At 38.8% G+C, this 14,073-nt stretch overlaps 1 protein-coding gene across 1 annotated transcript; it reads left to right on the top strand.

Moving 5' to 3' along the window:
• Window positions 1–1,912: 1,912 nt before the first annotated feature.
• LOC107790005 (cationic peroxidase 1-like) lies at window positions 1,913–5,793 on the top strand. Its single transcript, XM_016611892.2, has 4 exons — window positions 1,913–2,192; window positions 3,210–3,401; window positions 4,257–4,422; window positions 5,150–5,793. The coding sequence occupies exons 1-4, from the start codon at window positions 1,974–1,976 to the stop codon at window positions 5,533–5,535; spliced, it is 963 nt and encodes a 320-aa protein (XP_016467378.1). The 5' UTR covers window positions 1,913–1,973; the 3' UTR covers window positions 5,536–5,793.
• Window positions 5,794–14,073: the final 8,280 nt, after the last annotated feature.

Genomic DNA, 14,073 nt, shown 5'->3' with positions numbered 1-14,073 from the left:
GTAAGATGCTATTGTATCAACCACCCATTCCGACTCTCGACCTGCCAAGTGCATGCATTCCTTTTTCTCATTTATAAAGAGGATAATATTATCATTATTTTGCACTATAGCGGTTGTGTTGTCGTCATTCTTCTGGCCATTGCTTTCACCTTTGCGCTTTCTTAGATTTTGGGCAATCTCTTTTGAAGTGACCTAGTTGATCGCAATTGTAGCAATTTCTGGCTTTTGATTTGGATCGCTTATTGGACTTCCCACGACCTCTGCATCTACTATAGTTGCTTAAGCTCCTTTGGTAACTCCTGCCTCTACCTTCTGTGATGAGAGCATGTCCTTGATTTTCAGGCTTCTTTCTCATCTTCTCATTGAGTAGAAGAGTCGATGTGACGTCTTTCAACTCAATGATAGTCTTACCATGTAGGATGGTTGTTGTCAAATTATCCTATGAAGATAACAACGAGTTCAATAGCAAGATGGCTTTATCTTCTTCCTCAATTTTCACTCCGAGGTTGGCGATCTGTGTGATTAGTCCGTTAATAATATTTAAATATGACAAAAAATTCGTATCTTAATCCATGTGTAGGGCGTATAACTGCTTCTTCAGGTACAATTTATTTGTCAGCGTTTTGGACATGTATAGGCTTTCCAACCTTGTCCAAATGCCACATGCAGTGTCGTCATCAATGATGTTATATACCACATCATCTGATTAGTGCAACCTGATTGCACTAGCAACCCTTTCATCCAAGTCAGTCCAATCCTCAGCTTTCATGGTATCATGCTTTTTGGCATCAACATCTAGTACCTTGTGTAATCTTTGTTGGATGAGCAGATCCCTCATCCTCCTTTGCCATGTTGAGAAACTATCATCTCCGTTAAATTTTGCTACCTCACACTTTACTTCGTACATTTTAATTTTCACCGAGTATAGTACTACCGACAGTGAATAGTATTTCCGTGAACGAGCAGAACTTGTGCTCTGATACCAGTTGTTGGGAATAAACCCCCCACAAAAATAATATCCACAATAATAACAGCGGAATAATAACGTCGTGCCAGGATATAGTAATCAACAAGAATAAAAAGAATAACAAGGACACAAAGATTTTAACGTGAAAAACCCATATGAATAAGGGAAAAACTAGGGGCCCAAGAGGAGCAAAGTAATCCACTATAATGGGAAATTTTACACTTCGTAGTCCCGAGTAAATACTCTAGGAACTACTATACACTCGAAAGAAATAACCCTCTTTTGAGATTTCAACCTCACTACAATTCGCACACACTCTCTATTTTTCCTTATAGCTTACACCGCGTGTGAATACTTCACACTACTCTCTATGTTCTCGATATTTCTCTGAGATTGGTGTGTAGAAATGAAAGCTGAAACTCTCCATTTATAGTGTTGAGCGCCCAATCTTTCACCACTCAAAACGATTGGTTATTATAATTTGCAATTGCAAATTGCTTAGTCCGACTCCTACTATTTTTGACAATTTGCAAATTAACAAATCAAATTCAAAATAAATCATAATGGAATCTGACAATTTTCCTTTGTTTTTTTTCTTTTTTCTTTTTTCAATTATGGGGATGGACCCCAGGTTGGGTTAAATCTCTTAATTTATTTACGAGAGCTCTAGAACTATAACCTTTTGATCTTCCTATAGACGTTGTTGGTCCTATAATATTTGAGATCCGAAAATATGTTCTGTTTTATAAGTCAATCTTTACATAGTAAGCAAGAATATGCTCTCTAGTCCTTCTAGAGAATCTTCACTTTTTTGACCCCCAACAATTATTTTAAAAAACGAAAAATGATCATCACCAATCTAGAGTGAACTTCGACCTACTGCATAAGTGGATATGTCAAACAACTCAGCCAGAAATTAGCATCTATAAAATGCAGCAAATTAATTTGCTAATCATCAGTTTCATTCTAAAGTCTTGTTTTTTCTTCAATATTAATTCTTCTTAAGATGATCTTTTATTTGCGATTCCATTGTAGTTTCTACTTGTCTCTGTTAGTATTTTCACTAATTAGACTCTCTTCAGCACGGTTGTCTGCGGACTACTATGAGAAATCTTGTCCAAAAGCTATTTATACCATTAAAAATGCAGTGACAAATGCTGTGGCGAAAGAGCGTCGAATGGGGGCCTCTTTACTCCGTCTTCATTTCCACGATTGCTTTGTTAATGCATGTTTCTCTCTAATACTTTGCCTTTTGGTTTGCTTTTGTATATGTCTTGTGCATGCGCGGATTAATTGTGACATAGATTTGTTTTTAACACTCAATTTATTATATATAAATTAAACTCGTGCGTGCAGGCGACACAACTAGCTAGTTGAACCAGAATTCACGAATTACTTTAGAATATAAAAATGCCGAAAACGAAACAGACCAATTTGTTGTTGAATAGTGTTGGTTTGCTGATCTGAAAATTTCGTTAAATTCGGCCCAATTTATATGTGAATTGCATTTTTCCCATTATATTCTATAGTAAAATTATAGGAAAAGAAGGAATTACCAAGGGCTGTCACATGAACAAAAAATTAACATTTGAGACAAATGTCCTGGATGTATACGAAGTACGAACTAGTTTCTATCTTGCCCAAGTAGGATTATTGTTTCATATGTTATTTATTTATTTAATTTGAAATAAATATTTGGGTCATTTGATTCTTATCATAGCACATTCTTCTTGTTTAACCCCCCCAAAAAAACGTCTTTGAGGGCATTTGGACATAAGAATTATAAAATTTCGGAAAAAGTTTTAAAAAAAATTAGGTGAAAATAATATTTAAAAATTAGAGTTGTGTTTGGACATGAATATAATTTTGGGCAGTTTTTTAATTTTAGTGAGTGATCTGAAGTGAAAATTTTGAAAAATAACTTTTTGGAGTTTTTTCAAATTTTTGAAAAATTCCGAAATTAATCTTCAAGTGAAAATCGAATATTTTATGGTCAAACACTGATTTCGAAAAAAAATCAAAATAAATTAAAAAAAAAAGAATCTTTTTTCATGGCCAAACAGGCCCTTTATGTAAAAGTAGAGCTGGCCTGTTACAACGATATTTTCTTTTTATACAGACTATCATGGCTAATATTCATATTACACTGAAAATATCATCTTAATTATTTATGATTGAAGAATATACCAAGTAAAAAAGGGTTAAGAATTAAAAAGTACTAAGTAATATCTATTTTTGACAGGGATGTGATGCATCGATACTACTGGATGATACTTCGGATTTCACTGGAGAGAAGACAGCAAAACCAAATTCAAATTCACTAAGAGGTTTTGATTTGATTGATACAATCAAGTCTCAAGTAGAGAAATTATGTCCTGGAATTGTTTCTTGTGCAGATATTATAGCCATTGCAGCCCGAGACTCTGTTGAAATAGTAAGTACTTTAATCTTTATCTTTCTTCTGCTAAACAATTTTATAATTTCCTCTATTCAATTTCAACATCAACAAGTTTATGATTTCTTCTATTCAATTTCAACATCCTTAAGGATTTGGGACCGTATATAATCATTATATAATTTTCGTAATTCGGCTAGAAAAAATATACGGTAAATCTGGATGGCTATTTGTGTAAAGATCTTTGGGCTTTTTTCACTTTTAGCCCACGCCAGAAACTATTTACATTTGGTAGTCGAAAAAAGTGTATGAAATTTGTATAATTTATATATATATATATATATATATATATATATATATATATATATATATATATATATATATATATATATATATTATTTTACAGCCTTATGTACACCATCAAATACTACAAAATAGCCCAACACACAAGTGGTAATTGAAAAATAGCCATAGTTTTAAACGTAATCGAAATTTAGCCACTTTTCATGTAAAGATAAATCTGAACGAAAATACTATTCAAAATCCGAAAAATATTCCAGCATAATATACTGGAGTTCGAATTTTTTGTATGTGAGCTTCCAGCATAATATACTGGAACTCCAGTATAATATGCTGGAAGTTCATACACAGGTGCTCCAATTTCCGTATATTATGCTGGAATTTTCTGTGCTGGATTATGCTGGAAGTTCATACATAGGTGCACCAATCTAAAGTATATTATACTGGAATTTTCCGTGTTGCAGCAAAATAATGTCTATTTTTCAATAATTTTGCAAATATTGGTTATTTTTTAATTACTAATCCAAAAAATGGCTAGCCCGTGCTATTTTCACATATTTATAGCTCATTGAAGTTCCTTTGGGCTTGGTGCAGCTTGGTGGGTCTACTTGGAATGTCCTATTAGGTAGAAGAGATTCTACAACAGCAAGTTTAAGTTCAGCAAATAGTGATATTCCTTCTCCTTTAATGGATCTTAGTGACCTAATTACTAAATTTGACAATAAAGGCTTCACTGCTAAAGAAATGGTTGCCCTTGCAGGTAATTAACAACTCTTTTATTTTTCCAGTTTTAAAAACATTTTGTGTAATTTATTATCGTTTTAGAAATAATTTGGAATGCGTACTTGGGCTCGAATAGAACAGAATATAAGCTGGTTTAAGCATTTTTTTCCGCTTATTTACTCGTTTGGTAAATACCAAACTTATACACCAAGTACTTTAAATTTGTGATTTTTTCGCTTATAAATACTTTTACTTTAATCAAAAATTTTATTATTTTATTTCTAATATTTATAATTTTCGAAACTCACTATCCATTCTACTTATATCGTTCTTCTTTCTCCTTGTAAAAGTACTTTTTATGTTAATATAAATAATTTCGAAGAAATTTTGATCATTCTAAGAGAAAAATATTTATTAGCATACTTTTACCAAATATATCAATTGTTTATTATCTCTTTCAGTAATTCAGAATACATAACTGCTTCTTTATACAATTAGTTTCAGCATTATGTTCATGAACTATTTTTAATCAACTAAGCCAAACGTATTCTAAATACAAAAATTCGAAAATTAAGAGATCTTGATCATTCTAAGAGAAAAATATTTATCAGCATACTTTTATCAAATATATCAATTGTTTATTATCTCTTTCATTAATTAAAAATACATAATTGCTAAAATTCGTATATTCGAATTCCCAACTATTTCGGAGATGACGTATATATAGTTGATTGATTAATTGATTTATCTCGAAAAATTTCCAGGTGCTCACACCATAGGTCAAGCACAATGTACAACATTTAGGGAACGTGTGTACAACGAAACAACCATCGATTCATCGTTGGCTACATCGTTGAAATCAAACTGTCCGAGTACAGGTGGAGATGACAGCCTTTCTGCACTTGATGCAGCCACCCCTGCAATATTTGACAACCATTATTTCAAAAACTTGGTTAAAAATAAAGGGATTCTTCACTCAGACCAACAGTTATTTAGCGGTGGTTCTACGGACTCTCAAGTTACTACTTACAGTACTCGTCCTATAACATTTGCTGCAGATTTTGCAAAGGCTATTGTCAAAATGGGAAACTTAAGCCCACTTACTGGAACCAATGGCCAAATTCGTACTAATTGCAGGAAAATCAACTAAATCAAAAAGGGCGTAGAGACGCATAAGAACTCTTGAATTGAAAAAAGACGTAACTCCAGTTTCTTCAGAATCAGAAGTCAATCCTATTTTCGATAGGAACAATTGAGTCTGATTTTATTTCTGTGTGCACCTAGTCAAAATTGTCGTAGTAGTAATATATATGTTCTTGTGAAATTAACACAAGTTTGTAACGTGTTTGTATTTTCTTTTAAGAAACAACTGTTTGCGAGAATAAATAGTTTACCCTTGTGTTGAAAATAGTACTCCCATTATATATTGGCTATCACTTTTTCTTTTCTTGTATTAAAATTTTAAAGCTCACTGAAAAATGTTGTTCCAAGCAGAGGCGGATCCAAGATTTAATGTTTATGGGTTCCTGCAATGATCTCGACTAAATTTTCAATAGTAACTGAGTTCACATTCAAACATATATAGATATTTAGTAAATTTTTTTGAACATATTTACGTTGTTTGGACAAAATTTACTGGGTTCACGTGAACCCGTATGTCGAGAGGGGGATCCGCCTCTGGTTTCCGGGGTTATTGGTTCCATTCAACATGTACCCAGTAAAAGTATTTTCTTCATTCCTTTTCATAAGCTGGTAAGCTTCTAGTTGATTTTTTAAAATTGTGTATTTACAAACTAATGAAAAGTCAGATTAGTTTTCAGTTGACTACCAACATTTTGAGATTGAAGAACTATAAGAATATTTTTCTTGATATAGAGCGAGAGAGAAAAGATACAAATAAAGATTACTCCACCTCCTGATTTAACACGTAGTATAATATTTCCGTCTAAGCTATTCTTCTGCCATTCATCTAAGTTGACTCACAATATGAAATTATTTTAATATAATAGCCATATTGTAAAAGCTACCTATTTTTCCAAGACTTAATGGCTGCATTGAAACTAACTAATTTCCCATGTGATGACTTAGTAATATGAACTGTGTCTGCCTAATTTAAAATTGTTCAAAGATTATGATAAAACATATGCAGTCAAACCCCTTTATAACAATTTCGTTTGTTTCGATATTTTTTTACTGTTATATATAGTGAATTGATGTTTTAAGAAAATATATATTATAACATAACATAAAAATTGGTTCTCAAAAAACTCGGCCCTTATGTATGGGTCCAAATTTGGAAGACCACAACCGTTAATGAATACGACAAACGACGAGGTCCTCGTAGCTCGACGTCCTGCGGAGGACGACAGACAAGCGAACAAAGACTGCACGACTTTTACAGTAGTGTAGGTCCATTACGGGGCATTAGGAATATTATTTCGAATATTCTCTATGATTTGTCTTTTAGGGCTTAGAAGAGGTTTGTCCCTTATATATAGTGGAAAAACAACCTTGTAAGCCCCTCTCTTTTTCTGCTTTCCAGCTAAGAACATCAACTGTAATACTGGCCTACATAAACGATTAGTATCTTTAATGTTCGATCATTCATCTTCACAAGATCAAGAAATAGTATCCATTGTGTTCACCTTGCATATCTTTTGTTCTAGAGATTGTTAAACTTAGCTGATTTACCCCTTCATTTTCTTTAATTGATTTGTTCCAAAAAGGTTCCAATATCTTTTGAGTCAAACAATTTGGTGCTGTCTGTGGGGATTTCTATAGCTGATATTTTAGTTTCGTCTAGATCCTTGAAAGGGATAATCACCTCTTCTTAGCCTCGAAAAGACCAACAATGGAAGGAAAGGGGAAAGCAAGATTAAAGGAAATAGTACGTGTCACGAACAACCTTCTGGATTCCATCAACGAAGCCGGCGGGGAAGACAATGAAAACGTAACGCCAAGCGTTACACCTGAGGGAGATACCAGATACCTCAACCCCCCCGCCCCCCCACAAAAGCGTGACTGTCTCGCGCGAGAGGGAAACCTCAACATCCGCAGCATGAGAAACACCACCGGCTATGAAAAGGCTATTAGAAGAGTGGTTGACAAACACTTTGAATAGTATACTCGACAAACCCGTTCAAAGGGATACCAGAGGCACAATACACGTAGAAACTGCAACTGTCGCCGATGAGCCAGAAACTCCACGCACAGGTAACACTCATACTGTCATTGATGCAGGTAACGATACACTTGCGGCCATCTTGAAGAAAATGGAAAAGATGGAAAATGAGAACGAAACGCTCCGCGATAAGATGAATGAGCATCAGGAAAGGGTCGATAAAATACTGGGCGCCCCGAAGTTGCTACCGAAACGTGACATAGGTCGATTGGTTGAACAACCATACAGTGAAGGGGCGACTTCCCACTCTATTCCGAAAACCTTCAAAATGCCGCCATACTTGAAAATATATGATGGCACCACGAAGCCGGAAGATCACATAATCCACTACGTCACTGTAGTAAAAGGCAATGATATGTCGAAAGAACAGGTGCCATCGGTGCTGCTGAAAAAGTTTGACAAAACTCTGACAGGGGGAGCATTGACATGGTATTCCCAACTACCAGCACGATCAATATCAACATTCGAAGAAATGACAGATAAATTCGTCACTGCTCACGCGAGAGCGAAAAAGGCAGAGGCCAGGGTAAATGACATCTCGCTGTCAGGCAGACGAGAGGCGAAGGACTTCGGGATTTCCTAGCCCGATTCAACAGGGTAAGAATGAGCCTACCAAACCTATCAGAAGGGATGACGGTAGAAACTTTCCAAAATGGGTTAAATAGAAACGGGTCAAAAACAACCAAGAAGTTGCTAAGTAGATTTATGAAGTACCCTCCCACCACATAGGAAGAAATCCATAATACCTTTGTGCCAAAGTAAGGGCAGACGAGGATGATCTAAATGGTCCGATCCAACGGCTAACATCAGTCCAAACCAAAACAAGGAGAGATCGCCGTAACGATGGTCGAAGGGACCAACTATCTCGTTTCAATCGGGAAAGGCATCAGCCCTACATCCGGACATCCATCCCACCTCCTCCACGACATGCAGACACCATGCCTCGACACACCGCGCCACATCGAAACGAAAGAGGTATGCCTCCACTGTTATCTGCTCATAACTTTTGTGTTTCTCCTTCAGAAATAGTGTATGCACTAGAAAATCTTGGCACAAAGGTGTAGTGTCCGCAAAAGATGAAGTTAGATCCGAGCACCTGGAGATCGAATGTTCTGTGTAAATTCTACCAGAAAAGAGGACACAAGACCGAAGACTGCATAGGTCTGCGACAGGAAGTGGTAATAATGCTAAATCAGGGATACTTGAAAGAACTACTGAGTGATCGAGGACGGGTTAACTTCACTCGTGGACGCGATCAACCTCAAGGACCCCCAAAACCACCTTTACCAACTCGTACCATACAAATGATCATTGGCGGCGGCGATGATACGGTAATCAACCATGTGAAATTCACCACCACACACAAACTCAAGCGGACAGTTGCTCACGAACGGTACGATGACCTTGAAGATAGTATCATCTTCGATAAGCCAGATACCAATGGTTTGTCTTTCTCTCACTATGATACTTTGGTTATAACTTTACTTATTGCGGATACCGATGTAAAAAGAATAATGATGGATGGCGGAAGCGGCACGTGTATTATTCATCCACGAGTCCTCATGCAGATGAGACTCGAGGATAAGATAGTACCACGCTGCATAACACTAACGGGTTTTAATAATGCAGTGGAACGAACCTCTGGAGAGATAGTGTTACCCGTCCTGGCAGGAGGAGTCACTCTGGAAACGACGTTTCACGTCATGAACCAGGAAACATCCTACAACGCCATTGTAGGGAGTCTATGAATACACTCCATGCGAGCCGTCCCGTCAAATTTCTATCAAGTAATCAAATTTTCTACCCCATGGGGAATATTCAGCATCTGAGGCAAGCAACGCACCGCCCAAGAGTGCTATTGAATCCCCCAAGATTGCACACACACCCAACAACTAAAGGGGGCAAGTGCGGAAGCATAACAATCAGCCACCAAACCCGAAATACAAATAGAGGTCATCAAAGACCCGAATGTCGTAGAAGCCTGCAAGGCAACCGTATAAGACCTCGACCCCGTTCAATTGGACAACACTGACATCATGAAAAAAGCTTATATCAGACACAATCTCTCAGAACAAGGTAAGTTCCATGAGTTCTTAACTAACAATGCCAATTTGTTTGCCTTTTCCCATTCAGATATGCCGGGAATTCTAAGGGACATCACCACACACAGGCTGAATGTTGACCCTCTTTACCCGCCAGTACGGCAAATGAGGAGAAAGTTCAATGTCGTAATCAACGAGGTAGTCAGCGAAGAAGTTGATAAGTTGCTCGCTAATGGTTCCGTCCGAGAATAAAAGTATCCTCAGTGGGTCGCCAATGTGGTCATGGTAAAAAAGAAGAACGGGAAGAACCTGGACAAAGCATGTCCAAAAAATTGCTTTCCGTTACCACATATCGACCAGCTCATCGATGCAACGGCGAGACACGAACTATTAAGCTTCTTAGATGCTTATTCTGGTTACAACCAAATTCTAATGGCAGAAGAAGACCAAGAAATGACCACTTTCATCACTCACCAAGGAACTTACTGCTACAGAGTCATGCCATTTGGACTCAAGAACGCAGTGGCGACGTATCAAAGGTTAGTCACCAAGATGTTCAAAGAACAACTCGGAAAGACCATGTAGGTCTACATCGACGACATACTAGTGAAGTCGAAAAGTAAGGAGGCTCACACTGGTCATCTGAAGGAAGCCTTCGAAATATTGAGGCAATATGGAATGAAACTGAATCCCGAAAAATGCGCCTTTGGCGTAACCTCAGGAAAGTTCCTTGGTTTTTTGGTGTTGCAAAGGGTTATCAAGGTCAACCCGGATCAGATCGGGGCCTTCGAAGGAATACCGGAGACATTAACCAGCAAGAAGCAGGTACAAAAATTGACAGGACGAATAGCCGCCCTGTCGAGGTTCATCTCACGATCATCAGACAGATGCCATAAATTTTTCAATGTACTAATGAAGGACCACGGGCTACAGTGGAATTCATAATGCGTCGACGCCTTGAGAAAACTGAAAGCGTATCTGTCTTCGCCGCCACTACTGGTCAAGGCAGACCTGGGCGAATGCCTCCTGGTGTACCTAGTAGTCTCTGAAGTCACGGTAAGTGCAGTTTTGGTCCGTGAAAATAAAGATACGCAATCTCCAATTTATTATATCAGAAAAACCTTAATTGATGCCAAAACAAGGTACACCCACCTTGAGAAACTAGCTCTGGCATTAGTCGTTGCTTCACGAAAGCTTAGACCATATTTTCAATGACACCCCATAAAGGTAGTGACAACCTTCCCCCTCAGGGGCATCCTACACAAACTCGAACTATCGGGTAGGTTGGCCAAATGGGCCATAGAATTAAGCGAGCACGATATAACATACCAACTGCGAACTGATATAAAGTCGCAGGTGCTCGCCGATTTCAGCGTGAAAGTATTGCCTGAAGTAGAGCAGGAGGTGCTCTGCGCTTCCGCACATTCCGACCTCTGGGTCCTCTACACCGACGGCGCATCTAATGCATTAGGATCGGGACTGGGACTCGTCCTTGAGGTTCCTACGGGCGAAGTAATTCGCCAGTCAATTCGATGCCCCGAGATGACTAACAACAAGGCCAAGTATGAAGCTATGATTACAGGATTGAAATTAGCCCTCAAATATGGCGCTCGACGACTCGTCCTCCATTGCGACTCTCAACTCATGGTGAACCAAGTCACTGGGACTTTCCAAATCAAAGAACAGATACTACAAAAGTACCAGTCAGAAATTCACAAAACGCTGCCAGAATTTGACGAATGCCGCCTCGACCAGATACCCAGGGCGTAGAATATCGAAGCGGACGGTCTCACCAAGCTAGCGGCAGCCACCAGAAATATCAACAAAGAAAATGTGGTCACTCGTCTCCATTCCTCAATAGACCAGGTCGAGATACATTATGTAAACCTAACTTGGGACTGGCGCAACCGTATCGTAATATATTTGCAGGATGGAACGCTCCCACAAGATAATAAAGAAGCCAAAAAGTTTCGAATACAGGTAGCCAAATATAGCCTCGTAAACTATGATCTTTACAAAAGAACGTTTGGCGGTCCCCTGGCAAAGTGTCTTGGGCCAAATCAAACAAGGCGAGTACTAGAAGAAGTACACGAGGGGCACTGCGGCGCCCATACGGGAAACCGTTCCCTCTTCAGATGCCTCATCCGCGCTGGATACTACTGGCCTACCATGAAAAAATAAGCTGCAGATTACGTCAGAATGTGTGAACAGTGTCAAAAATACACCCCGATGATACACTAAGAAGAAGAACTCCTGTTTTCCGTTACTTCGCCATGGCCATTCATATAGTGGGGGATGGATATAGTCGGACCCCTCCCAGTAGGACGAGGTAAGGTACGCTTCGTTTTGGTTTTAACTGACTATTTTTCTAAATGGGTGGAAGCAGGTGCATACACTCAAATACGTGAGCAAGAAGTTATCACGTTCATATGGAAAAATATAATATGCCGCTTCGGCATTCCTAAAGAAATAATTTGTGACAACGGACCTCAGTTCGTCGGAAAGAAAACGATCGAGTTTTTCGAAAAATGGCGTATCAAGCGAATTCTCTCCACACCATACCACCCCGCCGGCAACGGTCAAGCCGAATCCTCAAATAAAATGATGCTGAACATATTGAAAAAGAAGCTCGAGGACGCCAAAGGGCTATGGCCTGAACTGCTTCCAGAAGAACCTAGCCTAAGATACTCCAACGAAAGCAGACCAAGCAATGACAAAAGTAGGCTACACGATCTGGATGAAGTCGAAGAACGAAGAGATATGGCCCACGTTAGAATGGTAGCCCAAAAGCAACAAGCAGAAAGGTACTATACAAGAAGGCCAAAGTATGATCGCTCAAGGTCGGAGACTACGTCCTCAAAGCTAAAACACAAGCAGCGAAAGACCCTAATGAGGGAAAACTGGTGAAAAACTGGGACGGGCCATACAAATTCACGGCAGCAGCAAACAAAGGAGCATTCCAGTTAGAGACAATGGAAGGAAAACTACTCCAAAATAATTGGAATGTCGCCCATCTCAAATACTTTCACTTCTGAAAAAAGGTGCCACCTAAGTCGTACTCTTATTCCCTCATCCGGGTTTTGTCCCAATCGGGTTTTCTCGATGAGGTTTTTAATGAGGCCGTAAGGGGGACATCTCGAGGTCCGAAGTATTGTTCATTACCTCGCTCGTCGATGTAATCTCCAGGCCGAGTAATGAAGGGACTAGGTATAGACAGCCGAATCTCCATTGTATGTACAAAGTCAACATGTATTTCCTACAGGAATATAATCAAATCTCCAATGTATGAATGAAAATCCCAATGGCCAAGGCCATCAATAAAGATACAAGTGCGACTTTATTCGAACTACGACGGAATACTACTTCGACGCCAGCTCGAAAGTAACATCCCAATGGCCAAGGCCATCTACAAAAACATAAGTTCAACTTCATTCGAACTACGATGGGATACTACTTCAATGCTAGCTCGAAAGTAACATACCAATGGCCAAGGCCATCAACAAAAACATAAGTTTGACTTCATTCTAACTATGACGAGATACTACTTTGACGCCAGCTCGAAGGTAACTCCCAATGGCCAAGGCCATCGACAAAGATACAAGTTTGACTTCACTCGAACCACGACGGGATACTACTTCAATGCCAGCCCGGAAGTAACATCTCAATGGCCAAATCCATCGACAAAAACATAAGTTCAACTTCATTTGAACTACGACGGGATACTACTTCGATGCCAGCTCAAAAGTAACATTCCAATGGCCAAGGCCATCGACAAAAACATAAGTTCGACTTCATTCGAACTACGACGGGATACTACTTTAGTGCCAGCTCGAAAGTAACATCCCAATGGCTAAGGTCATGGACAAAAACATAAGTTCGACTTCATTCGAACTACGATGGGATACTATTCCGACGTCAGCTCGAAAGTAACATCCCAATTGCCAAGGCAATCAACAAAAACATAAGTTCGACTTTATGCGAACTACGACAGGATACTATTTTGACGCCAGCTTGAAGGTAACATCCCAATGGCCAAGGACATCGACAAAGATACAAGTTCGACTTCACTCAAACTACGATGGGATATTACCTCGATATCGGCTCGAAGGTAAAATCCCAAAGGCTAAGGCCATCACAAAAGAAAAGGGTCTGACATCCCCCAAATCGACAAAAATATAACAAAGGTTGCCACAGAATTGAAAATATAATTTTTTCATTACAACAAAATATTGCCAGCACCTATCTTTACAATGGCCTCAAAGACGCCCTTACAAAAATCTTGAAGCAAAAGTAAGTACAAACCAAAAATCACACATCATCTACAGTACTATACACATCTTCGTACCAAGAGTCAGAGGCAAGTCAGTTCGCATAATCAAAGTTGATATCGTCTCCGTCAGGCATAAGCGGGTCATATTCGCATACCTCACGTGTTGCACGAGCTTTGGCACGCATATCCTGAAGT

This window comes from Nicotiana tabacum, chromosome 8, assembly GCF_000715075.1.
Source record: "Nicotiana tabacum cultivar K326 chromosome 8, ASM71507v2, whole genome shotgun sequence".
NCBI lineage: Eukaryota > Viridiplantae > Streptophyta > Magnoliopsida > Solanales > Solanaceae > Nicotiana > Nicotiana tabacum.
The sequence above is the reverse complement of the archived record's forward strand: the minus strand, read 5'-3'. Positions and strand labels throughout refer to the sequence as shown.